Here is a 22,996-nt window from a genome sequence, read left to right as displayed (position 1 = left end):
TTGGCAGAAGCTTGTGAACATTTTCCTGCTTTTGGATTTAAGTGTATCTTATGGATCTTTCAATGACATTTGCAGAATTAATGACGTATGTACATTTGCTATAAAAATATAAATCTTGAAATGTGTCAAGCTTCTAAAAACCATCTTGAAAAAAAAAAAACACGAACTAATTTGAAGTTTTATTTAGAAAAAAAAAACTTTTCAACTTTTCAACTTTTCGGTTAACTGAACCCCTAAACCAAATTTCCAAGTCAAATTAGTTACACAGAATAACTTTTCGACTTATTATTTTTATTTAACCAATCCTATTCGAGAATCATACTCACTGTCCAATCACAGGCTTCGTAAGCGCAAAAGGCACGTGTTGCGAGGCAGAACCAACCGTGACATCCAATAACGTTACTCTTCGTTGATGTTACGCAAAACGCCGCTGACCAATCGCAGCCTGCGATCCAGTCCCGCAACATGCTCCCGCCAATTCTGAGCGGGGAACGCGAGGGAGTCTGACCGGGGAAGAGACGGGATCGACGGGACCGGGATTACACGCGAAAAAACTACAACCTACAACTGCAAAACTAACAGAAATCCAGCGAGTTTGCCGTTGACACGTTAATGTCACACCTGGAAAAGACGTGGAGTCGATGACTAGCCTTAAGGAGCTGCGAACGGAGTCAAAACCAGCGCTCCTCGTTTCCGTTTAACGTTTCCAGCGCGAGCGCGGATGGTGGTCGTGATGCTCGCGGCCGAAGAGCCTCTGGCCTCCACACCACGAAGAGGTCTGTGCTTAATGTGAAATAAAACCGCTTTAATGCATGATTAAACTCGATGTATATAGAATAATACAGTAAATAAAACTCATTTAGGTGGCTAACAACAGAAAAGAGTGGAAAAACTCCCTATTTTACCGGATATTACTTCTGAAACGGGTTTAGTATTTCGGAGAGATTATAAAAATGTAACTTCAATGGCTTTCAAAGCAGCATTTGGGGTTGTCGAGGGTTTTGGGATCACCAATAGCATGTTAGCAGGTGAGCTCAGATTTGTTGTTGACAATCTTGATTTCTACTCGCTCAAAAAGTGACTTCATTAACTACTTGTAATGTTGATTTTTTTTTCTGTATTCGAGCGGGTTTCTCGAAATAAGCCCCGTTTGTGTTGTTCTGAGCTCAGTCGAGGTCTTTGTTGCTCAGACTTATGTTAATTGATGAACTATGGCTCCTAGACACAGGTTCAGTGGCCACAGGCCTCTACAGACCATCATTCACCGAATGGCGGGAGATCAGAACTAAACATATAACTTACATTCGGCCTCCAGTTTTTCTTTGGGAGTTTGTGCGCGCTCTGCGTTTCATGTTGGGACTTTTTGACATTTAAATAGTTTAAAGTTACTACTTACCCTCGAAAATCAAATATTTGGGCTCGACGTGACTGTCAACTAATAGTTAGCGTGCAGTGGTAGCAGTTCAGTTACGTTACCTTTGTTTTGACGAGACGTAACGTTACTATGACAACGAGTATTGTTTTGCGTTACCTAGTGCCTTTTTATTTATTTTTTGTGTATTGCCTGTATATGTATTTCTGATAAAATATTTGACCTTAAACTCTTCTGGTATTTTAGGCATGAACTGTGTGGGTAAAGCTAATGCCAACAAGAAGCTTGTTCAAGGTAAGTACCAATCAGAAACGCATCATATTGGTATAACGTTACGTGTACTCGTACTTTGATGACCTAGTTTATTACATGGTTTCTTTTTTGTGAGGTTATTATATATATATATATATATATATATATATATATGTGTATATATATGTATGTATATGTATGTGTTTGTTAAATAAGGTAGGAAATGATTGTAATGAGATGTAAGCAAACTTTTTCATGAGCTATCAATGACCATTACTGCTGAAGAGAAGAATACACTAAACCATTTCCAAATATGTTTTACAAAGTTATTCTTATAGTGTCACTGTCTTTATTAGCTTTTTAAAACACTTAGTGACTGAAGGATTTTCACATTTGTTTATTTATAGCTTTATTTTCTCATGTTGATTATGTTTATATAACTGTACTGTTGGATGATGGTGATTAAACAGGTAGATCCATCCAGAAGGGATGTGTGATTTATTTCAGTTAATGACCGAGAACCACTGCTCGTTATCCGAATATTAACCGTTAACTGAGAAAATTGGAATAATAAATTAGTATTGAATAAAAATATATTGGACAAGCATCCATGATGCATATAAAAAAATACAAACAAATATTTTAACATGCAAACAGCAGCATACAGAGCCACAACAAAATCTGCATTCACACATCCTCAAATGATCACGCACCAGCAGAGCTTCTGAGAGCAGAGAACTTCTGAATAAAATAAATCGGCCTACCCTACACTTCATATATACATTAGGGCTGCACAATTAATCAAATTTCTAAACGTGATTGAACGATTACGTAATCGTTCAAAGTCCACTTGTTATTCTGCACACTTAAGATTTTACGTTTTTTTTCATTCTACATGTTATCTTATGGGTGTCTCTCATTATTTTCAATTGTAGTTTTAGTATAACATAATACCATTCATATTTTTACTTTTTTATAATTTAAAAAAGCCAATCGGATGTATAGTTGACATTTGAGGTTTAAATAGCTTGGTTTTTAGCTTGTTTATTTTCATATAAAAATACTGCATGTAGTTGCATCGAACTATGGTATCGTAATTAATAATCGCAATTACAATTTCAAGGGAATAATCGACAATCATGATTTTTTTTCATAATCGTGCAGCCTTAATATACATCCATATGAAATTAAATAATTCTCTTAATAGCATGAAAAAACTAAAACATGCACTGAATACTTCTGTGTGCTTTGAAGGATGGTACTGGTCTTGTTCTTCCCGTTAAATAAAAAATAAATAAATAAAGCAGGCCTAGCTCAGTGTTCAACCGGTCTAGTTTTTTAAGTAACATGTCGACATGCTGTACAGATAGACTGGAGCGCTGCATGTACGATCCGCGGCAAAACATACCGTAGGTTCGGGACTTTTCATCGTGGTTTTGCAGTGTTGAGCAATATAGCCAATCACAGACATATCTGATGATTTCATTAATGCAGAGTTGTGACAAGACACTGGGAACATTCACTAAAACAAAGAAAGTGTAGACATAATGTAAATAAGAGATTCATTGAGCACAGGCACAGATTAGCTAATAGTTTTGCCTCCCTACAGCACGTTTACCTTTCAAAAGGCTCAACCCAGAACCCAAGGAATGCAATGAGCCCAAAAGAACCAAAGTTCCAGTTGCCCCCAAGTCTTCTGAACCCAGTGTGTCAGATGGAGAAAATGAAACGGACAGATCCTCCACCCCACTGCATCATGGCCCAGCGCTGGTTAATGGCCGCGGACCACTTGATTGCTTCATGAGCAGACAGAAGCATTCCCCGGACCACTCTGGCCCTGAAGCCACAGTCGACCTCACTGAAGACTCAAACGATGCTGTCACACAGCAGCCTGCTCCTCCAGTTGCTAACACCTGCCCCCTTAGTGAAGTAACAACAAATAATGCCACAGAACCAACCGTGCCACTGAAAAACAACGAGATGGAGGAGGATGAAGATGCCCTTCCGCTGCTGGACATCACTCAGGATTCTGACACTGAGGAAGAGGAGCAGAAGGAGGCTGAAGTCAGTCACGGGAATGAGTCTGTGCTGTCGACCGAGTCTACCAGCTCACTCTCAGCGGTAGAGAGCTCGCCAGAGCCCAGCAAGAGTGCACCCACCACCCCGCCCTCTGTGAGTAGTCATGAATTAATTCTTTATCGTTTTCTCTTCTGTTGCTAAAAAGTTTGTCCTATTGATCGGTCTCTTTTCTTTCTGCCAACGTCATAGATTGATGCAGTTAGTAAAATGAAAAGAAGATCCCTTAAGGTAAAATCACATACTTTTAGTGTAGTGTTAATCAGGTTTTGAGTTAGGTTTTTGTGGGTAATTTTCTTCCTAAAGTCTCAAACCAAGTTTTATCACAATGGGAATGTTTGCCCTTTAAGGGTTCAAGAAGGATTGATTGTTTCGTTTTAAAGTCTTGTCACTGTGGAATTCTGCACTTCATTTGAATAGCTCTTTGTCTTCTTGTCCTTCAGAGTGTCCAAGAGCAGGAAGAGAAGCGGCAACGAAAGGAAGAGAAAGAGCGCCAGAAAGAGGAGGCCAAAGCTGCCAAGGAGAGGAAGAAAGAGGAGGCCCGCAAACTAAAAGAGGAGAAGGAGAGGGAGAAGAGGGAAAAGAAGGAGAAAGATGAAAAAGAGCGGCGGGAGAAAAAGGAGAGAGAGGAGAAAGAAAAGGCAGAGAAACTAAAAGCTAAAGAAGAGCAGCGGCAAATGAAAATCGAGTGAGTGTTAGTAGTACTGATGTTTGTCTTAATTTCATAAAGGATATGAGTTTTAAAATCTGGTGTAAATCCTATTTAGAGCCAAACTGGAAGAGAAGAGGAAGAAAGACGAGGAAAAACGGTTGAAGGAAGAGAAGGAAGTGAGTGGTTTTATCAGCCTTTTTTCCTGAGAGCTTCAAATCTGATTTGCAAACGGTTCAGGTCCTCATTGTGTTTGTGCATGTGTTCAGCGAATCAAAGCTGAGAAGGCTGAGATAACACGGTTTCTACAGAAGCCCAAGACCCAGTTGGCACCAAAGGTAAGATTCACATTATACAGTGTGGAATAAAGACCAGAGGCCTGTTTCATAAAGTAAGTTTACCCAACAAGCCAGGCTTATTTCAGTTAGTCTGGCTTATTTAAACTTACTAACTGAAATAAACCTAGCTTGTCAAACCTTTCCTTTCAAATAATTTACTGATGACACACATTGAGAATGAGTCTTTGTTGGACAAACCGATGAGATTTAAAAAAATGATCGAAATCTTTCCCAGTGTGATGACTGTCTTGCTTTTCTTCTCCATTCATGTTTTGTCACTATTGTTCTGTGTTTCAGACTCTGGCGTCTGCTTGTGGGAAGTTTGCTCCCTTTGAGATTAAAGCGAACATGTCTCTAGCTCCACTGACTCGAGTGCAATGTGAAGACGCTGTTCTAGAGGAACTGGACCATTATCTTGCCCAACCTGACAGCACTCTTAATGGACTGAAGGACTGGACTGGGCACAAACCTCGCAGTTCAGGTCCAACCAGGCCCAGTCACAGTGCAGTAAGGTAAAGCCACATTGAACCTGTTGCTGAGATATTGTGCGGGAAACACCAGTTGCAGTTTATATAAGAGGAGAAGGCTTATTCTTTGTTTGTTCTCTGTTATTAGAGATTGCGTGGTCATAACTGACAGCCAAAAGGCAGATGACGTCCCAGACCGTCACCGTTATGGGCGCATGAAACTCCTGCAGTTCCATGACAACTACCGTCCAGCTTACTGGGGGACCTGCTGCAAAAAGAGCACTCACATCTCTCCGCGCTGCCCACTTAGACTGGACAAGGTAAAAAACAGAGCCACCTTAAACTTTACTGTTGTTGTGGCAACAGTTTTGTGCTTGTGATTACTGTCTAAATAGACTTGTTGTTTCTGTTCTTCTTGAAAGAGGTCATTTTTTTTAAAATATCAAGGAAAATTTGTTTTCTTATAAGATAATCCATGGATAAGGTCTGTGGCTTTGTTTACTTAGGAAAAGTTTGGAATGAGATCTGATCAGGAAAGTGGCCTGTCAGTTTTTTAGCATTCAAAGAAGTTCATTGGTCACTGTCAAGGGCTCGAGAGTCCACTTAACTAAATGCCCGAAACGTGAATCCTTATAAGGGAAAACAACTAGTGGTTCCTAACACCGTGTCTACACTAGATGCGAGTGGCACGGTGCAATGCGACAAAATACAAAAAAAAAACCATTAAAAAAATCTATAATAGAGATTCATTATATATAGAGCAGTCAATAGAACTCAGTATAATCAGTGATGCTGTCTACACTGGATGCGGCATGGCGTGACCCCACAAAACATTTTATCAGACGTAATTTATTTATTACATGTGTAAGACGTCTGCTAAAGATCCGGGAATCATCTGCTGTGTAGCTACTCTGATAAACGTCTCAGAAGCAGTTTTACTTGCATTCTAATAAATGTCTATCTGACAGGAAACATCTTAGAGACGTACTACAGATGATCAAGCATGCTTAAAAATACATCTTGCATATGTAAATACAGACATTAGCTGTCTCTGAGATGTACATGTGTGATTAGGGTGAGTGCTTTCCTGTCAGGTGCTGGAGACTCCTCTAGAACTAAATGGCACTAGAGCTGGTGTCCTCAAAGGCTAGTCTGGAGCCCTACAGTGGTTCTCCAAGTCAGAAAAGTCATAACAGTGTTTGAAGAATGTTCTCTGTGGTAGGGGTGGGGAAAAAATCGATATTGCAATATATTGTTGTGCTCTCTGTCCCAATAAATAATCGATACACTAACGCCCAATATCTATATTTTATTACAACACAAAATGATTAATTTACCCGTTGTCAGTGTCACTGTCACTACCCAATATCTACCATTCTGTTTGCGGGGGGCGCTGTTCGAGTAAATAGGGGTAAAGTGGCGCAAACAGCGGCCGATGAAGAACACAACTTAACTAACAACAACAGAGAATTGCAGAAAAAAAGAGAAGCGAGAAGAATGGCGGAAAACAATAAAAAACTAATCAAAGACCCACCCGCTAGTTTCCACTCTAAAGTGTGGAGACACTTCGGGTTTTACGAGACAGTCGAGGGAAAGGCACTGGATAAAGACTATGCAATCTGCAAGAACTGCTTTGCAAAGATCAAATATAACAGCAACACTACCAATCTGCAAATGCACCTCGTTCGCTATCACGGTGAGCTACTCTCAGGTGATAATGAGGGCAAACCAAGTCAGCCGACAATCACTACTGCGTTTAAAGCAAAGCTTTAGTCCATCGCCGAATTTATTTGACATAATCTCTGCTCAGAGGTGTGCTCTTACATCTGAGCATGCTGATCAGCTGATCTCTTCATCTTTGTTCCTCAAGAAGAATATGCATTGATGTGTCCACTGTTTACAGTAACTTACTACTGACGTTTCAGTATTACGGTTTACACATGTTAATGTTGTTTTGTAATGTTCATGCACTTCTATCTGTCTAGATGTACAGTGTTTACATTTAAGACTAGGAGGCAGTGAGTTATTATGCCAATGCATATTTCTTTGCACAATGTTGGAAATGTTGGCATTAAATGCATAAAATTTCCTTATTTCCTTATTCCTTCTTTTTCTTTTCTGTCACATATATCGTTGATGAAATTTCTTCCAATATATTCAATATCGTAGATATCGCAAATCATGATATTATCATATCGTGGACCACATATCGCCACAGAATTGAATCGTGAGGTACCTGTATCATCCCACCCCTACTCTGTGGTATATTTTCACTGCGAAACAATAAGACATGCCGCAAATATCACCACAAAATTTGAGAAAAGCCGCAGCAAAATCAATAATTTTAGGGCTCAAAAGTCTGTTCAGTGAAATGCTGGAAGGACTGCTTTACTGCAAAAAGACCGTCATTGTGACACTGAAACTATGAAACTATGGCCCCATGTGATTTGTTGACTCGGAAAATATCTAAATGCGCATGCCCAGTAGCCGCAGCTGTATCCCTTCTAGCCTTAACCACGATTCAGACAGGAGATTAGATTAACTTTGGTGCACTTAAACCTAAAAAATTATGTGTGCTTTACATAAATATGAAAAGACAATCTGTTCATGTGTTTTAACTTAGGCAATACAGTGTTCTGTCACAACACATTACAGAGCCGCAAAATGGTATATCGTTTTAAATATCTTTAAAAATGACCAAATTTAAAAGAGTCCTGAGACCTTGTTTCTTACCAGAAGTAACCTGCTCTGTATTGTCTGTCGGCACGTTTTCAGTTTCCTCTGCTCTGCGATGTATTTTGCACATCGTGAGATAGGGTTCTGCCGATGTACGATAATATTTTATATCGATAATAGATTTCTCTGTCGATAGTCAAGACAATATTAGGCTCATTCTCCTATTAATGTATTAAATTATAATAATTATTATTATTTTTATTTGTCGGCCTATTATAATTCAGCTATCAAACTGCCCAGCTATTATTTGACAAGAACAAAGAGTCTCTCTCTTGCTCCACCCACTCACGATAATATCGTGTATCGTCAATCTCACGGGCTGACGATATGACGATTTGAAAACACTAGCGTGAGAACGTGTATTGTGAGAGCTGCATTGTTTGTCAGGGATGACAGCTGTAACTAAGGAGGGGCAGGTCTTTGCGAACAGTCAATTGTCTATCTAACTGTGACGAAATGTAACTATATTATTGACCTAAACTTTTAACGTTTAACTTTAACGTTTTTGTCTTGTCAGGAGTTGCTGGATTATGAGGTGGACAGTGATGAAGAGTGGGAGGAAGAGGAGCCAGGAGAATCTCTGTCACACAGTGAGGGGGTGAGTCACATGACCTCACTGTTTCTGTAGTGACAGATTAGCCACTGTTGCCTGTATGTGAGAATATGATGTTGACTTCAACCGGGCTTTTCCATCCAGGATGATGACGATGAAGGAGGAGATGATGACGATGACGATGATGGGTTCTTTGTGCCCCACGGTTATCTGTCTGAAGGGGAAGGAGCACTTGAGGAAGATGAGGTATTTTAGACGCCCTGCTTCTTCAGTCGCCCCATTCAGTCATGTCATGATGCTAACGGGCTGCTCTTGCAGGAGGGTGGAGATCCAGAGAAGCAGAAGGTGCGTCAGAGGATGAAGGCGCGTGAATGGGAGAATGAGCTGATGTCTAAAGGGAAGGTGAGGGTGTTGGAGGCGGTGGTCCGCGGCTGCCTGTGGGACGGGGAAGAGCCTGCGCTGGACCTCCTTCAACCGTACGCTATCTGCATGCTTGAGCCTTTACCCAGAGACGAGCCACGCACCCCTGAACAGGACCTCTCACGCCAACAGAGGAATGAGAAACGTGAGTACAGCTAGTGAGCTTGTCTGTTATATGCTTGGGAGATTATAGACATGTTTAGAAGCTAAAGTTTTCTTATCTGCAGTCTGTTTTGCTTTATGAAACTCTATTGTTACAATTAGCCTTGCAAAAGATCATACAAGGATGGAATTTGCTTTGTGATGAAAATTGCACACTCTATTATAGGCCGTTTTCAGCCTATTCACACACACCTTGAGTGGTGCAACGGAGTTAGTGTGAATCACCAGCAAAAATTCACACCCAAAAATGGGCACACATGAATATTTTCATGTTTGCACAAATCTGGAACTGTTTTCACTATATGCTTTAAATAGTCGCACCGCAAAACCTCTTACATGTTTTGCTGTGCTGATAATGCATTTTCACTTCTCTTCAGTGCTGTCACAGCTGCTGCCCTTGCTGCATGGGAATGTGAACAGCAGTAAGGTCATAATCAATGAGTTCCTGGAGTTCTGTCGCCAGCAAGCATCCTCGCCCACAGGAAGCTTTACTGACAACGTCCCAGCCAGGTAACCCAGCCTTGCAGTGCCATACTGAAAGTTAGCATCTGAATGATTCTCTTGACAAAAAGCCTGGATCCAACTTTATTTCATACACTAACATTAGTCCCTTTCACATATACAGTCTTTGCTGAAAAGTTACCAGTTAATTACCATTAAGTGATCATGTGTTAACTGGTCCTTTTCAAAAATATCGGTAAATTCATTCTGCCAATTTACCAGTAAGAAAAGTTGTACCATCACCGTTAATGTGCTCTGTGTGAACAAAATGAGATTACTGGTATGAGCACGCTGACATAAGGCGTCTATACTGTGGGCCAATCATAACAATCTGACGCAGATGACACATTTACACCGTGCTGTGTAGTTCCTTCTGAAGTCGTCTAATACAGAAGTTAAGAGGTTAATTCCAGTTACATCACTGTATTTTGAAACTGATGTGTGAATGGGGCAGAAATTTTACAGCAATTTACTGGTATTACTGTGTGAAAGGGGCTCTTAACTAACAATGAGCAATACATTTGTTACTGTATTAATCTTTATCATTAAAAATACAACTGTTTATTGTTGGTCTGCTTGCTCAAGTTCAATTTAATAACATTAACTTTTGATTTTAAATAATGTATTAGTAAGTGTTGGAATCAACATCAGCTAAGATTAATAAATGCTTTGGAACAATTTTTCATTATTAGTTTAACAAATGTAGTTAACTGTTGTTAACGCATTGAACCGCATTGTAAAGGCTGGGATACACCAAGCTGACTTCAAAGAACTAGCAGCGAAGAAAGCCTTCAGTGTTGTCACCTCGCGTCAGCAGAGTCTGGACAAAAAGCTGCACTTGAACACACTGCAGCCGACTACAAACAAACATGTGCATTCTGCGCCTGTGTGAGAGGAGTTAGCCGTCTATATCGGCAGCTATCAATAATGTAAATATGTTAGGGCTGCACAATAAATCGAAATGAAATCGCAATCACGATAAGGGAGAAGCTGCAATTTTCATGCGTATCTTTCAGTGAAGCACAGTTCTTTGATCAGCAGTAAATCTCCATCTGAAGGCCAGAAGGCGCTCTTGTGCTGAAACTCCAAATACACCCCGAAGAAACCCAGGAAATACCCATCACTGCAGATGAATAAACCGAAGATTTAACTGCTTTCATAGATTCAACGTAGATAATAAACACAGGGCTATGACAATATGATTTATCGGTGTTCGTATTATAATTATTCGTCATTCAAAAGGAGAAACTGAAACAAGGATATACGCATATAAGAAACGTAAACAAAGCAGAGCTTGCTTACCATGTTCACCAATATCAGTTATGTTGCTGTCGACGAGTCGTGGGTTGAAGGTCCAAATTGCGGTATCAGTGCAGATTCACAGGGCTGAGAATAAGGGTCTTATCTAGAAAAACGTCGGTCATTTTCTAAAAAAAAAAAATAATATACTCTTAACCACAAAAGCTCATCTATTTGGACCTTCAACCCCTTGGCCATCACTAATTATCAGGAAATTTGATTCTGGAAGTGAACTGATCCTTTAAGCTTCTGACACTTTCAGCCTTTATTTAAAGACAAGTTGGAAAGTTTGAGTAGTTTGCAAGAGTGTGATTGTAAACAATGAAGCTGTAAAAATGGACTAGACTATGTAAAAGTGAGTAGACAAGTTTTCCTGTTTTGTGTGATGATGTTTAATGTTCCCCTAACATCAGCAGTCCCCTTTAGTCACTAGTTAGCAACCGCCCATTGAAAGGCATATACAGGCTTAAAAAAAAACAGTTGGGTATTACTGATGCAAAACTGGGGTTCAGTTTTCATCATTCCTGCAAACACAGGTATTATACATGGAAATAAATGGCTATTTTGGTGCATATTTCTGTGTAAATCAATGAGTCGTTTGCCTAATGCCTGGAAAACATGTCATTGGCTTCCAGTTTTGACATTTGACAATGTCAGAATATAACAAAGCAACAAAAAGCAGATTTCTAAGCATGTTTTCTTGGTTTGCCAAAAGGATCCACATCAGGCGTATCATAAAGGAGAACGCCGTGTACGAAAAGCGCTCCACTTACAGAAGATGCTGCTGGTACGTGCATCCAGAAGTTCTGGCCCGTCATTCTCAGGAGGCCTTGCCCGTTCCCTGCCAGTGGACCTACCTCACCTCCGGCGCTCAGATCACCCGCGACGAGCACGCCGGCTCACAGGGCAACTCGCCCACCGCGTCCAGCTCCACCACACCCTCCAACAAGAGGAAGAGCGCCAGCAGCCACTCCATCACGAAGTACATGAAGAAATGTGGCGACTCCGAACAGGTGCAGTGTCAAAAACCTGTTGGGTTTTTTTTTTGCTCCGTTTACTTGTCTTCTGCTAACTTTGATGTTTTTTTTTTTACACCACAAATCCAGACTGAGGCCATGGAGACCGATGGCTTCCAAGCGGACACTGAAGATGATGAAGACGATGATTGTATCATCATCGGGGAACAATCTGGTTGGTATATGTTGCTAATAAAGCTCGACAACAAACAAATCTGCCAGAAAAAGCTTGATAAAGGTGTTTTTTCTCTCAGGATCCTCTGAACAGGATGCCAACACATCCTTGCAACAAACCGAGAGAGAAACAGAGCCCATGGACACGAATGCATCCGAAACTGCTGCTCTTGCCCTACCCTGCCTCACCCCTGCCACCGCCTGAGATCTGACCCCTTCCTGTTGGGCACGTGAACCGTGAACCAGACGCTCCCAATCTGATCTACAGTTTGATGGATCACACCGTATTAAAGGTCCCCAGAATGAATCATTTGTCTCCTCTTCTCTAAGTGGAGGACTGTTAGATGGTGTACCATTCTTCCTAGGTGAGGTCCCAGTTTTTGAAAGCTCTGCTGGTACATTCTTCAAGACTGACACCATTTAGGAGGTTGATGCTCTCTGCTGGGCTCAGTGCTCGGCACCTTGTTTTAAATCCTTTATTATTTTTTTTTTTCCATTCAGAATACTTGAACTGGTGTATGTCTTTAAAAAATAATGACAATTGAAATATATTGCACTTTTATATTCCATTTCTGTCTTTCTTTCTTTCTTCTACCCCCATCGTAACTTGTTTAGCCCACCTGATGTCTTTCCCTTGTATTCTTTTCCAAGAGGCTTTGTATAAAAACAGCTTTGCATTGACCAGGCTGCCATGTGCGGTGTAAATACTATTTGTGGTTTTTTGAAAAATGGTGTAGAAACTGAAATAGTAGATGGCCGTCCAATATGGGGAAAAAACAGCAGCATTGACGTTTCTTTTTGCGACGTGTTTTCTTAATTGTCTGAAACTGCGCCGTAGTTTGCAGTTGTAATGGGTTTCTTACAAAGCTTGTTTAAATAAAGCATTATTTAAAAATGAACAACTTTTAATGTTAACAAACATTTTCCTTCCAAGTGATCACATGACATTTGGTTTCTTGCACATACACACATCTCATCTGACAATGCATTTTATTTCATACATCACATGCAACAGAAATTTTAATACTTTACAAAAATAGTGTCAAATAAAAGCACTGATCATTTTTTTTAATAGCATGATTTAATAAAGAAACAAGCATGTGACCATGATCTTCTGCAACTAAATCAAACTAATACCCAAAGTGTTCACCTTGTTTTTAACTTAAAATTGGGTGCATTTTAAACTTCTGCAAGGTTTCCGGTGTCAGCCACTTTAAAAAAAATATTGCAAATGGGTATTTGTTATAATATTGTTACATTTTATTATCGTAATTTTAAATACTGGTTTGTAGCTTTTTTTACACTGCACTATATTACAGCTATTTACCAACAGTTGATAATGAAGCAGAAGTCTTGCACATTCATAGTAAATGGTTTTTGCATTTAAAAATAAGGTGGACCTTTGACGCAATCACGTAGCCTTTTATGGTACATTTAATTTATTAGCGTTTGTTAGTGTGTGTGAACACAGACTAGAAGGACTAAAACTTACCTAGTGTCCTCTCCAGAAGTTATCCATCTTATTTTTAATGTAAGTGCATGTGTGCAAGGACATTTGTAAATATGCAAGACTTTCAATGTCAATCACTAACAGTTATTTTACACTGCATTATGCTGCTTAATATTTCAAACTATTCCAAATCATATTATTGTAATATTAACCATAAAACACACTGGTTTGTAGCGCAAATAGTTTTACCTTTTACTGCACTTTGTTGTTATTCTAGTTTACACACATTTACAGAAAACGGCTTCAGAACTGCAAAACGTTCCATGCTACGAGTTTCTATTTAACTATGAACCAATAGGCCGGGTCAGAGTAAATAATTAGTGCAAAAAATTGTTTGATTTTAGAGGGAAAATCTGGATGAAATTTATGCTGCATAAAAACTTAAGTATACTTTGGGCTTAATCATACAAGTCAATAAACTGACATGGTAACAAGTGGACATTTATCTGCATTAGGAGGTAGATTGTTGCTGGAGACCAGAGCTTTTTGTCTAATTTAAGTAGCATAGATTCATTTATGTTACGCAGGAAACAAAACATTGATACAACAAAAGACAACTTGGTAGAGCTCATGTTAGATCAGTTGCCACAGTGAGATTTCATGGTACATCAAGATTCCTCTCTTTCAGCGGTAGCTAAAAAGTGCTTTATATTACAACAGATCCTCTCACAGACCATTTCCAAACGAACGGAGCGTCTTCCCTCATCATATAATGACTGGTCATGCTACCTCAAACAACAATGCATTATAATAGGACTGCTTGGAAATTGGCCCATAAGGTGCTAACGCTTCTCACAACATCACTGACAGGAAAAACTCCTGCGTTTAGCACCATATGATCCCCCCCTAGCACACAAGCTGAGGACACAATCAATGCATCAGGCTCATCCTGTGAAACCGTGTGGGACTCTGGTGGTGGACGATGGGAGAGTAACTCATGAGAGAGTGCAGGCGGGGACAGCAGTGACTGGGGGACACTACATGTTCAGCTCAGGGTCTTGATGTTCTCGAACAGTGCAGATTTAAGCAGAACAGCAGTCTTTCCTCCAGCGGCGGCGATGTCTGCCTGCACTGCGGCGTCCCATGAGAAGGTCAGCAGAGCTGCTGGGGCCTGGAAGGTGAAAACAAATGTTTGATTCAAGTATTGATCATTTTGTGTTGAATCAAACATTGTGGACTGTTTTGTACTGGACTTACCAGGTTGCACTCATTCAGAGCCAATTCCTCATCATCCTTTAGTTTTTGTCCTCCGGGTGCCATCAGCTCAAAGGGTTGCCATCCGTTCTCCAGAGAATCGCGCACAAACTGGTACAACGCTGCCACCCTCTCCCACGCCAAGAAAGTGCCTGCAGAGTATTTCAAATTGAAGGTAAGCTGAAGAACAAGTTTGTCAAAGGACAATAGACTTCTATGGGGCAAAGCATTCTGGAGTGTTTAAATGCTTCAATGTGCAACTTTTGTGAGACACATTTGACCAAAAATTTTATTTGAGACCATTCAAACTTTTTATGCCAGGAGCTTCTGTGTAAGACCCCCTTTCCTAAAAATCAATCTATAAATAAGATACAATCCAATATAACTACAAAACTTAGTCCATTTCTTAATTTAGAAAGAAAATATTATTTGTGTTATTTATTTTGAGAACAATGGCTGTGAATAGAATAATTGAGATTAATCTAATTTTATATTCAGGATTGCTATTTTTGACAACTGTTTTTAAAAACTTTTTTCCTTTTCTGTTTAATACTGTATTATAATATAAGACTATATAAAATGTAAGATGTCTTTAGACATTATACAGACATTAAGACGTGTTAAATACCATAAAAAAATATGCTTCTGGCTGCCAAATGAATAAAACATTTTAATTTGATATATTCAGTTTCCATTTTTCTTCAATTTTAATATGTACTACTAGAATACAAAATAATAAATATATAAATAAAAATGTGTGTTAAATGGTGTAGGGAAAATATTTGGTTAAACTATGGAGTACAATAATTGTTTTAATACCATTTTATAAAGTCAAATCTTATACATTTTATATATTTCTTATTTTATTTACTTTTACACAATTTCTTTGCCGTTTACTATATTATAATAAATTACAATACAAAATATAAAAAAAAAATCATTTATAAAAATATAAAGTTGTGTTAAATATTTTGGGAAAATAATTGGTTAGAATAAAATAGAATTAATTTAAAACATTTTACATACATATACCAAGGCTGTCATTTGATTAAAATATTTAATTGTGATTAACTGCATGACTGTCATGAGTTAACTCATGATTAATAGCACATTTTTATCTGTTCAAAATGTACTTTAATACTTTTTAAGTTTTTAATATTCTAATCATCAAGTTTTTAATACTCTAATCAACATGGGCATGGACAAATGTGGATGCCTTATTCAAATTTTTTCTTATTAGTAAAACCAAACTCAACACAGAGCATGAACACTAGACATGTTTCAAAGGTCATAGATGTTTTTTTTTTTTTAAGAAACTGTTCATGTCTATTAGACACATAAAAATATAGAAATACCTAGTTCCCATTACTTCTCTCACTTTGACTGATCAATTTACTTACACTATCTGTTTACATTTTCACATGACAGGGCAGCTCAGGAACACACTACATTTATTATTTATTATTACATTAGTTTGCCTCTCTGTGCCCACAAACTGTATTTTGATGCCCCCCAATTCTCAATAAAATGTTTTCATTGATTTATTTGACTGTTTCTGTTCTCATACAATGGAATGCATATGAAATAGTGACTGAAACGCGACCCATTAAGACTACAAATCCAGCTCTCCCTTCCTGACTTATAATCGATCCGTCGTGTGATAAAATCAAACAGACTACACATAAGATAAAGACAATGGGTCTCATTCATGAAACACGAGCAGAACGAATTTTTGTGTAAATCGCGTGTAAAGTGGTTTTGGCGTAAATTTTCGGATTCATTAAAACGTCCGTATTTTCCAAATGTTAGTTGGTACGAAAGAAATCTACACCTGCTCCCAGCCACGCGTAAATAGTGCATTTAACGTCTGAACGTTTTGCTCATTAATACGGCTGCATTTTAATTCACCTTAATCGGGTACATATTTACACAGCATTTTGAAAAAAATATTATATATATTAATTACATACGGTTTTTCTTTTAACTTTTATTATGAGAGCCAGTAATAGGATCTGTAATATGCTGCCAAACTTCCTTTTTTAGGACCTGATACGCCACTAGTACGCTTGAAAATAAAATGTGGCGTTTTGAATGAACTTCTGATAATAAAACTTCAATTTCTGCAGCTGAGAAATGTTTCTTTTTCAGTCGCTTTTGAGAAGACATGTTGAAATCCTTCGTTTGGCGTCATAATATGATGCTCATATATAGTTGTCAGTCGGATTTAATAGGCGGGATTTATGGTAATTGAGAGTGAGCGTGCACGCGCGTCCCATTTACGACTGATTGGAATTCATTAACACACACACACAGTTCACTATCACATCTGACGTTTATGAAGTTTTTGTGAATCAGGAGAAGAGTTTTCGGGAAGTTCTCTTTACGCGCAAATCACTCAGATATTTACTCGTATATTTACGAATGTTTCATGAATGAGACCCAATAGCTGTGCTGTGATTTTGGCTATACTTGCATATAAAATAAGAGAAGCAACATAATATCTGTTTTAACTGAAAATGCTAAATTTTCAACTAAAAATTCGCTAAATCTATTTAGCAACACTGTGCATCTCCATTTCTCCAACTAAGGGCTTGGCCACGGCTCAAACAGGAAATTTGTGCTGCGTTAATAAAATGAGTGCACTTAAAATGTACTTGTGTTAATGCGTTTTTACGCGTTCATTTTGACAGCCCTAATATACACTTAAACTACTAACCCTGGAGTATATTTCCATCCGGTAAGCGCACTCTCAGGAGCGCATAGTTGTGCTTTCTTCTCTCCCTCTCCTCATCTTTCTCACGCATGGCTTTCGTTCGCAGCATTGCATTTCTCTCCACGACTTCACTCCTGCCATGAAGGAAGATCAGAAAAACACGGTAAGACTTTTATTGTCTTAGACAGCATGACCGCTACTGTTGTTGATTCTTTACTTCTGTTGCTGTTCTCTTTTCAGTTCCTCTGCGGTCAGATTGTAGAAGTCTGGAGGAAGCTGGAAGTCTGTGGCGTGCTGTGAGGGTCTGAAGACCTGCGGCTGACGGTCCAGCTTCGCTCTGAGCGGCTCGCCCTTCTGCAGCTGCTCCACATGAGCCTTCATCTGCTCCAGAGTCTCTGATTCCTGCGCCGGCAGCACCAGGAACTCCTCAGTCCTGTCTGAGAGACATCATTCATCCATGTGAGGACTTGGCGTCAAAAGATATTGCACATTTTACATTTAAATATAATGCTATTCATATACTACCTTCGGCGTCCACCGGCAGCGTGGTGCGTTCAAATCCCAACGCCTGAAGATACTCGCGAGATCCTTCAATCCCACTGACCTTCTCCTTTTTGAGTAAAACATCAACGTACAAGTGAATTTGCTTTTCTCTCTCAATCCTGACATTGAAAATGCTCATACCTGAAACACTTTGTTGCTAAGTTTGATCTTCCTGTACTTTTCCTCAGTCGGATTCTTACAGATGTTTTCGATGTACCTGTGTCCACACATTGAAATTCAGGGGCTGTTTACGCGACAACGTTTTCAGCCAAAAAAAGGTAAATATTATGGGTTTTGTCTGTTTGTTTACAAAGCAACGGCGTTTTTGGGGACTGAAAACACATTTTTGAAAACGTCAAGGTCACCGTTTCCGTGCAACCATCAAATACGGTCATTTTTTTAAACTGTGATGTCATGCATACATAGTATGTGTTAGGTATGTAGACATGCACAGTACATGTTGACAAACATATGGTGGAATACATGGTAGTGTTGTTGATTAACGCTTTTTCAGCAAAGTGTGGATTTATTTCAGCAATACTACCGTATTTTCCACACTATGAGGCGCACTTAAAAGCCTTTAATTTTCTCAAAAAACGACAGTGTACTGTACAACAGGTACTGATTACTAACAAGGTGACAGCGCCAACTACTGGCCTGGTATAAGTAATACAGCCTTTTTGGACGTTTTCACAGATCGATTTGAAAACGTTGTGTATAAGTGACTTTTTAAAAACGCAAGGGAAAACTTTTCTGTTTTTTACTACACCGTTGTCGTGTAAACGTAACCTCAGTTGAACATCATACAAACTCTCTGAGATACTGTTGTGTAAAATTTGAAGAAAATAGTCCTTACTTGCTAATGATGTCAACGGCAGCCTTTACTCTCTCTTTGTCTTTATTAAAGGTGTGAATCATCATAATGGAGGCCTCAATCGCATCCTCTGAGAACCTCTGTGAAAAAAGAATGTTCAGTAACTTCCAAATGGAATCTCTTCCCAGATTGTGTCTGTAATCAGCTCACCATTAGAATGGCTTCCTTTATGTGCATCTCTTTTTCAGTCTTTGTTAAGGTTTTTCCAGTGAGAGGACAGATGAAGAAAACACCCGGCACTGAGAAACAGGATGGATCCTTTTGTGGAACACAGGCCCCCTTGAAAAGGTACAAATAAATACAGTTGGTTAAAAGAGTTATGCTGCTGTTCAAATGAGCTTGTACTGGATCTGAAATCTCAAAGGGACAGGTCACTCAAAACTTACAATTATATCATTTGTTTACAGTTCATTCCAACCCCATATTAGTTTAATTTCCCCAAGGAACACAAAGAGAACCATTTTGAAGGATGCAGTGGCCTCCAAAAAGGCTCTTATTAGGGCTGTTATGATTCATGATATTGATTTTATAACATATTTGATCAAATCCTACACACTTTGTGAAATTGAAATATTCAATTTTAAAACAAACCCCAAATCAAATAACAAAAATAACAAATCTCTATAATCAAACTAAGGCTTTGCATTTAAAATTAGAGGCAACCCCTGCAATTTCATCGTGATCCACACAAAGATGTGCATACATGTTTTTAACCTAAATTAGACTGATATATGAAGCAAAGTCAGATTTGTGTGACACACAAAATATATCTGCAAGAAACAAATTCACTCTCAGCCAGCAGGTGGCGCTTATGGAACAGCGGCAAGGAAAGACAGAATTTCACATTTTATAACGTTCTCATTGTAATGCTGTTTATGGCAGATTTGTACTATATTTTCATCTACATTATCAAGTGATCCCTGAAATCGCCTGCATGTTTTCGAAGCCATACAAACTATTTTGATTGAAGTATGCCTGCTGTTGAACAAATATCACAAAAAAGGCACTATTGCATTATAACATCAGTATTAAGAAACATCTTAAAGCAATATGAACGTCTCAAATAACTCTGGTCAATATCAGGCATTGCATTTGAGCATGAAACTAAACGTTGGTAATATGCATGTTAATGTCAATATCCCAATGCATCTTATATTAGATTACATGTGCTGGTCATATAATTAGAATATCATCAAAAAGTTGATTTCACTAATTCCATTCAAAAAGTGAAACTTGTATATTATATTCATTCATTACATACAGACTGATATATTTCAAATATTTGTTTATTTTAATTTTGATGATTATAACTGACAACTAAGGAAAATCCCAAATTCAGTATCTCAGAAAATGTGAATATTGTGAAAAGGTTCAATATTGAAGATACCTGGTGCCACACTCTAATCAGCTAATTAACTCAAAACACCTGCAAAAGCCTTTAAATGGCCTTAGTAAATCCCATCATGCATAATGTTTTGAAATAAAAATGTTTTATTTTTGATGAGATCTCGTGAGAGATCACAGAAACCTTTCCAGTGTAAGTTAAATATTAATATAATAATTAGATATTACATATAATTTGGAAGTAAAACAAAGTATTGAGCATTTTACTGGTGCAAAGATGAGTAACTATTTAGATGAGTAGATATTTATTTTGTATAACATTTTTCAACTGCTTTTTATCACTTAATTAAAAACACCACAAATTAAAATGTGCCCTCTTATAGGGACTACCGAACAGACATTCAGAAGTTGACTTTAAAATGCAACGTATTTCAAATCAAAGCTATGTAAACACTATAGGAGTGTGAAAAGTTCTACACACACTTGTGGTCTTCACCCTCACTTGAACACTTGACCCCAAATACAGGGAAAACAAGGTAGTCAAGTGCAAAAGAGTTTTAACGAAGCATTCTTCTCTCAAGGTGGCTACCATGTTTAGATTGCATGACCAACATCAACATCTTTCAGTCCACATATCAGCAAAAACATTTGATTTAGTGTGATTCTGGATCAGAGTAAAGTTAAATCGGCCGGACTTGCCTCTACATCGGTGTTCTTCAGACTGGCCGCTGTGGCAGCCGCCTCTGCTTCAAGTTCTCGCTTCACTGAAACACAACCACAAGATGTGACCAAAATCCACTAATATTTTCTGATTTCTGAGTTCAGAGAAATCTAATGATCTACCCTGATTCCTTATGGCATCCTGGGACGTCTGCACCTTCGGCCGGTGCTGTTGCTGTTGCTCGATCCTGGCGAGGGCCGCGGCCCCGGCTCTGTGCGCGCCATCAGTGGGCGCTTTTCTGGGCGCTCCACGAGGAACCTGTGGGGCTTGAGGTTTAGAGCTGCAGGAGAGAGACCAGACATGTGACCCATCAATACACAGTATGGGTCAAAATAATCAATTTTTATTTTATGCCAAAAATCTTAAGGATATTAAACACAGATCATATTCCATGAAGATATTTTGTAGATTTCCTACCATAAATATCAAATCCAATTTTTTTTATTAGTAAAATGCATTGCTAAGAATGCATTTAGACAACCTTTTTCCCCCTCAGATTCCAGATTTTCACATAGTTGTATCTCAGCCTATCCTAACAAACCCACACATCAATAGAAAGCATATTCATTCAGCTTTCAGATTGTATAAATCTAAAAAAAATAAAATAAAATTTAAACTGACCATTATGACTTGTTTTGTGGTCATAAATATCCCACTCATATATTAAAAGTTAAATCTGTTGTTGTAACCAATAACATGACTGAAGCAGCCGTGTCTAAACCACTCCCACGTGACTAGCTCGAGACCTTTACCCTCTCAGTGATTATAGCGATAAAGTCTGATGCACTGATGCATTTAGCACACACTACACGTTTCTATATGTCATCTGCAGATATGATTATGTTAGAAATGCAGTTAGACTAGTTTAGATGGACTCTGTTCAGATTTCTGTAACATAATCACAACAGATTTCATGTGAAATATAATATCTAACTTTCACTTTTAACAGTTTCAAATGCGCAGCCATATATAATAAGAAAACCTCGTGATCTGATGATAAAAAATGTTTTTAATTAAGGTTGAGGTTGATGTCTCGAGAACATCTGATCTACGGTTTTTAACGGTTACCTGCTGTCTTCTGTCAGTTTATTTCCAGGCCCTGCGGACTTGAATTTTATATCCTTCTTAATGTCGTCGAAAAACTTCTTCATTCTTATCGATACGCTGTGCGCGGGGGAAAAAAAGTTTTTTCAAAAAAGAAAGAGGAGTTGTTTTGAATTTGTTGTGACTGTCAGAGACGCCACCACTCAAACGATTTGTTTACAACTGGAAGAGGACAGAGATTCTCCACCGGAAGCACGCGCATCGATCGTGACGCAGATCTTGGGTTTTAGCGACGTCAAGCGGAGGGGAGTGACAGATACTAAAAACAATTATTACGAGAATTTAGTGATGATTATTAATATTATTATTATAAGGTTCTTTTCTCTCATTGTATGTCTGTCTCTCTAATTTTATGTAAAATCATATTTAACGTATTTATTTTATTTTCGTTTATTTTATTCATTCATTTGTTTACTTTGCTTCTGGTTACCTTTTTTTGTATGCATGTTTTTCTTCTTTGTTACATGGGAATCTTTTTGGCTTTCTTATCTTCTGAATGTAGTGTTATTTCTGTTTCATTAATAAAAAAAATAAAATAATGTTCTGTTCTCCATTTTTTTATATAAATTTTGAAGTATGTAGTGGAAGGTTCGAGAAGGTTCTTATGCTGTCAAATTGTAAAAAAAAAATAAAATAATATATATAACAAATAAAATATATATATATATATATGTGTGTGTGTGTGTGTGTGTGTGTGCTGGTCATATAATTAGAATATCATCATTCCAATATTCTATTCTAATTTCCTGAGATACTGAATTTTGGATTTTCCTTAGTTGTCAGTTACAATCATCAAAATTAAAAGAAATAAACATTTGAAATATATCGGTCTGTGTTTAAAGAATGAATATAATATACAAGACTGTATATATATATATATATATATATATATATATATATATATATATATATATATATATATATATACAGTCTGTGAAACAAACGCTTTTTAAGAAATAAATACATATCTTTAATATT

The 22,996-nt window shown here is 38.1% G+C and overlaps 2 protein-coding genes across 2 annotated transcripts; one reads left to right on the top strand and one right to left on the bottom strand.

The window, feature by feature from the left end:
* Nucleotides 1-440: 440 nt before the first annotated feature.
* LOC127987446 (chromatin assembly factor 1 subunit A) lies at nucleotides 441-12,917 on the top strand. The gene is made up of 16 exons (XM_052589778.1): nucleotides 441-776; nucleotides 1,619-1,666; nucleotides 3,234-3,796; nucleotides 3,893-3,931; nucleotides 4,144-4,388; nucleotides 4,468-4,528; nucleotides 4,619-4,687; nucleotides 4,985-5,199; nucleotides 5,303-5,474; nucleotides 8,408-8,488; nucleotides 8,588-8,689; nucleotides 8,762-9,008; nucleotides 9,403-9,535; nucleotides 11,541-11,838; nucleotides 11,932-12,016; nucleotides 12,096-12,917. The coding sequence occupies exons 1-16, from the start codon at nucleotides 722-724 to the stop codon at nucleotides 12,218-12,220; spliced, it is 2,538 nt and encodes an 845-aa protein (XP_052445738.1). The 5' UTR covers nucleotides 441-721; the 3' UTR covers nucleotides 12,221-12,917.
* A 74-nt stretch (nucleotides 12,918-12,991) lies between these two features.
* LOC127987447 (UBX domain-containing protein 6-like) lies at nucleotides 12,992-22,222 on the bottom strand. The gene is made up of 11 exons (XM_052589779.1): nucleotides 21,983-22,222; nucleotides 21,037-21,194; nucleotides 20,893-20,957; nucleotides 19,000-19,128; nucleotides 18,832-18,929; nucleotides 18,117-18,192; nucleotides 17,958-18,042; nucleotides 17,650-17,869; nucleotides 17,436-17,566; nucleotides 14,723-14,871; nucleotides 12,992-14,636 (listed from the first exon to the last, which is right to left on the bottom strand). Exons 1-11 carry the CDS (start codon nucleotides 22,063-22,065, stop codon nucleotides 14,511-14,513), a joined length of 1,320 nt encoding a protein of 439 aa, XP_052445739.1. The 5' UTR covers nucleotides 22,066-22,222; the 3' UTR covers nucleotides 12,992-14,510.
* Between the last annotated feature and the right edge of the window lie 774 nt (nucleotides 22,223-22,996).

Source organism: Carassius gibelio, chromosome B22 (assembly GCF_023724105.1).
Source record: "Carassius gibelio isolate Cgi1373 ecotype wild population from Czech Republic chromosome B22, carGib1.2-hapl.c, whole genome shotgun sequence".
NCBI classification, from domain to species: domain Eukaryota; kingdom Metazoa; phylum Chordata; class Actinopteri; order Cypriniformes; family Cyprinidae; genus Carassius; species Carassius gibelio.
Note: the sequence above shows the minus strand (reverse complement) of the source record. Positions and strands in the feature narration are given on the sequence as shown.

Bases quoted from the DNA above. Each gene is read 5' to 3' on its own strand.
- LOC127987446 (XM_052589778.1), top strand. From the start codon at position 722: ATGGTGGTCGTGATGCTCGCGGCCGAAGAGCCTCTGGCCTCCACACCA. The intron at 4,529-4,618 runs GTGAGTGGTTTT...GCATGTGTTCAG, and splicing joins GGTTGAAGGAAGAGAAGGAA to CGAATCAAAGCTGAGAAGGC. The intron at 11,839-11,931 runs GTGCAGTGTCAA...CCACAAATCCAG, and splicing joins AATGTGGCGACTCCGAACAG to ACTGAGGCCATGGAGACCGA.
- LOC127987447 (XM_052589779.1), bottom strand. From the start codon at position 22,065: ATGAAGAAGTTTTTCGACGACATTAAGAAGGATATAAAATTCAAGTCC. The intron at 18,930-18,999 runs GTGAGCTGATTA...CTTTTTTCACAG, and splicing joins TAAAGGAAGCCATTCTAATG to AGGTTCTCAGAGGATGCGAT. The intron at 18,043-18,116 runs GTATGAGCATTT...TTACTCAAAAAG, and splicing joins TTAGCAACAAAGTGTTTCAG to GAGAAGGTCAGTGGGATTGA.